General features: G+C 56.1%; 1 protein-coding gene across 1 annotated transcript; it reads left to right on the plus strand.

Annotated features, from left to right (window-relative positions):
- The first annotated feature begins 392 nt into the window (after nt 1–392).
- On the plus strand, nt 393–1,484 carry LOC124662895 (EID1-like F-box protein 3). Its single transcript, XM_047200677.1, has 2 exons — nt 393–1,255; nt 1,373–1,484. Exons 1-2 carry the CDS (start codon nt 393–395, stop codon nt 1,482–1,484), a joined length of 975 nt encoding a protein of 324 aa, XP_047056633.1.
- Nucleotides 1,485–2,675: the final 1,191 nt, after the last annotated feature.

Here is a 2,675-nt window from a genome sequence, read left to right on the forward strand (position 1 = left end):
AGGGATTAGGTGGTCTTGATCGAGACGCCGGGCTGCTGCTTGGGAAGAACAGAAAGTTACTTTGCTTGACGGGGTGAATTTGGCAACCCAGCTGGGATCATTGGGTCTTGGAGCCTGAGTGGTCCAATTGTCAAAGGGGTAGCCGGGACACGGCGGCACGGCCGGTCCGATCCTGCCCCGACACCACTCCCTCCGGGGAGCACCAAAGTGCACGGAGCGCGTCTATATATATGCCCCCCGCCGCCGTCCTGTCATTTCCCATCTCCGCATATGCGCATTGGCCACTTCACCGTCGTATTACCACTTCTGTCTGGACTGGCTACGTGCCCGTTCCAGGTTTAAGTAACCCCACGTAGCAGAGCACGACCACGCGCGTCGTATCATACCGAGAGATGAGCGAAGGGTGGACGCGCAACACGCGCCAGTTCCGCGGCGAGTCCAGCGGCGGCGGCGGCGGCGGCATTGGCAGCGCGAGCTACCGGGATGGCGGCAGCGGCGGCATTGGGTCCCCGCGCTACGGCGGCGTGAACACGGGGATCCTGGACGAGCAGGTGCTCTCGCTCGTCTTCCGCTCCATCAACTTCGACCCACAGGCGCTCTGCACGGCGGCCAGCGTCAGCCGCCGCCTCCGCGCCGTCGCGGAGCGCGTGCTCTGGCGCGAGCTCTGCATCTCGCGGGCGCCGCGGATGGTGGCGGCGCTCACGGCGTCCGCCGCGACCGGCCTCGGCCCGCCCCCGGGCCGCATCGGCGGCGGCTGGCCGGCGCTCGCGAAGATGCTCTCCTTCTGCTGCGGCGCGTCGGCGGGAACACCCGTCCCCGTTCCGGGCCACATCACCAAGGTCTCGCGCTTCTCCAAGACCTCCGGCCGCAGCTTCCTGCCGCGCCGGTGCCGGGGCGACCTGCTGTACGTGTCCGACCCGTGCGAGCACGCGGTGGCGGGCGCCGCGGGCGACGACCTCGGCGCCTACCGCGGCGTCTTCCGCTGGTTCATGCGCTCCCGGACGCGGGCCTGCCTGCTGGGCCGCCAGGCGGCGCTCGACCCGCGCGTGCGCTGCCCCTACTGCGGCGCGCGCGTCTGGAACATGGTCGTCGCCAGGCTCGTGCCCCGCGGCGCGGCGCGGCGGATGGGATCCGACGAGGGGCGGCTCGAGTACTACGTCTGCGTCAGCGGACACGTCCACGGCACCTGCTGGCTCGCGCACCTCACCTCCAGCGACGGCGACCACCACGCCCACGCCGGCTCCGACGACGACGCGTCCAGCTCCGGAGACGACGGCGAGGAGGACGGCCATGTCGCGCCGTGAGCGCCCCAGCTCCATCTTCCAACAATGATTCGCAGCAGAGGGCAGTGATGTGGCTGTACCGTCAGCAGTGCAGCGCGGAGCTCGCTACCTAGAGTGCTCGTCGGTGTAGATCATCAGAGGATAGAACGGCTGACGCTGATTGGATATGGCACGCTCTTCACTGTTCTATCTTGTCGCTGACTGTGCCGTTTTTTTGTTGACCCTGTTTGGTGTGATCTCACCTCGTTTTGCGGTCGCACTACTTCGCCTTTGTTTTCAGTAGCTCTCTCCTCCCATGCTCTGTTTTCCTCCCGTGCCGTTGGCACCGACATGTATGCATCTTTGCTTCCCTACAACAGTCACAGTCAGTGTTACAGTACTACTTTCACAATGTTTCACTTTTTCAATTTATTATTCCAAAATTGCACTGTATTGTATAAAAAAGTTTAATTCATACAGACATATTTCTCTGTTTACTAATATAAGCCACTTTAAATATTTGAAAGTGGCTAGATACAAATTAAAATGAGTGAACCTATACACTAAAAAAGAACTACATACAAACTAAAGTGAAGGAATCTAAGAAAAGGATGGCCTCATCCCGGTTTCATTGCATCAAACCACACCACAAACATCCTAGTTTACAGATACGAATACCATACATCTAGGGGGAACTTTAATGTAACATTACACAATACCAAACCACCCCCATTAAGAAACATCAAAAACATTGTTCTCGATCAACAAGTGACTACCATACACATCTCTTTTTTTCTGCAGCGACGGGAAAGCTACACTTTGCCAACAATCTTGAAGTGTTCTCCATCACCAACCAGCATCAAGGCATTGGCCGCCAGAGTCCTGCTAGATCAAGAGTTGCAATCTTGATACCCTCTCCCTTAGAGCAGCACTGGTTAATCAACTCCACCTCATCAAATGTCATCATCTTCTTCATCGGAATCAGCCAGGATATGGCGACAACAGTAGTGGTGGAGCATGAGCTAAGGCCTCCAGCGAAATCACCTCCACCTTCGTATCTCCTTTTTCTACTCCATGCAGCAGAATGCTCCACTGAGCAAGGAAGTAGGTCGTCTTCCGCCAGATGACCTGTAAACCCATCCATAGGGTACGATTAAAACATAGATCATTCCTGGTGAGCCACATAACCCATAAGACCGCATCATTGATCATATTAAGTATCTTATGAACTTTATTGTGCTCCCAGAAAGCAGTCAATGATTCTAATGAAACCTTGGAGGAACCTAACCTAGTCACATGCAAAATCTCTTGCCAAATAGCTCTAGCAACTACACATTCAAAGAACATATGTGTATTTGTTTCATGCTCATTGCAGAAGACACAGGTCAGATCATCCATATTTTGTCTCTTAAC

The sequence above is a fragment of the Lolium rigidum genome, chromosome 6, assembly GCF_022539505.1.
Source record: "Lolium rigidum isolate FL_2022 chromosome 6, APGP_CSIRO_Lrig_0.1, whole genome shotgun sequence".
Classification (NCBI taxonomy): Eukaryota; Viridiplantae; Streptophyta; class Magnoliopsida; order Poales; family Poaceae; genus Lolium; species Lolium rigidum.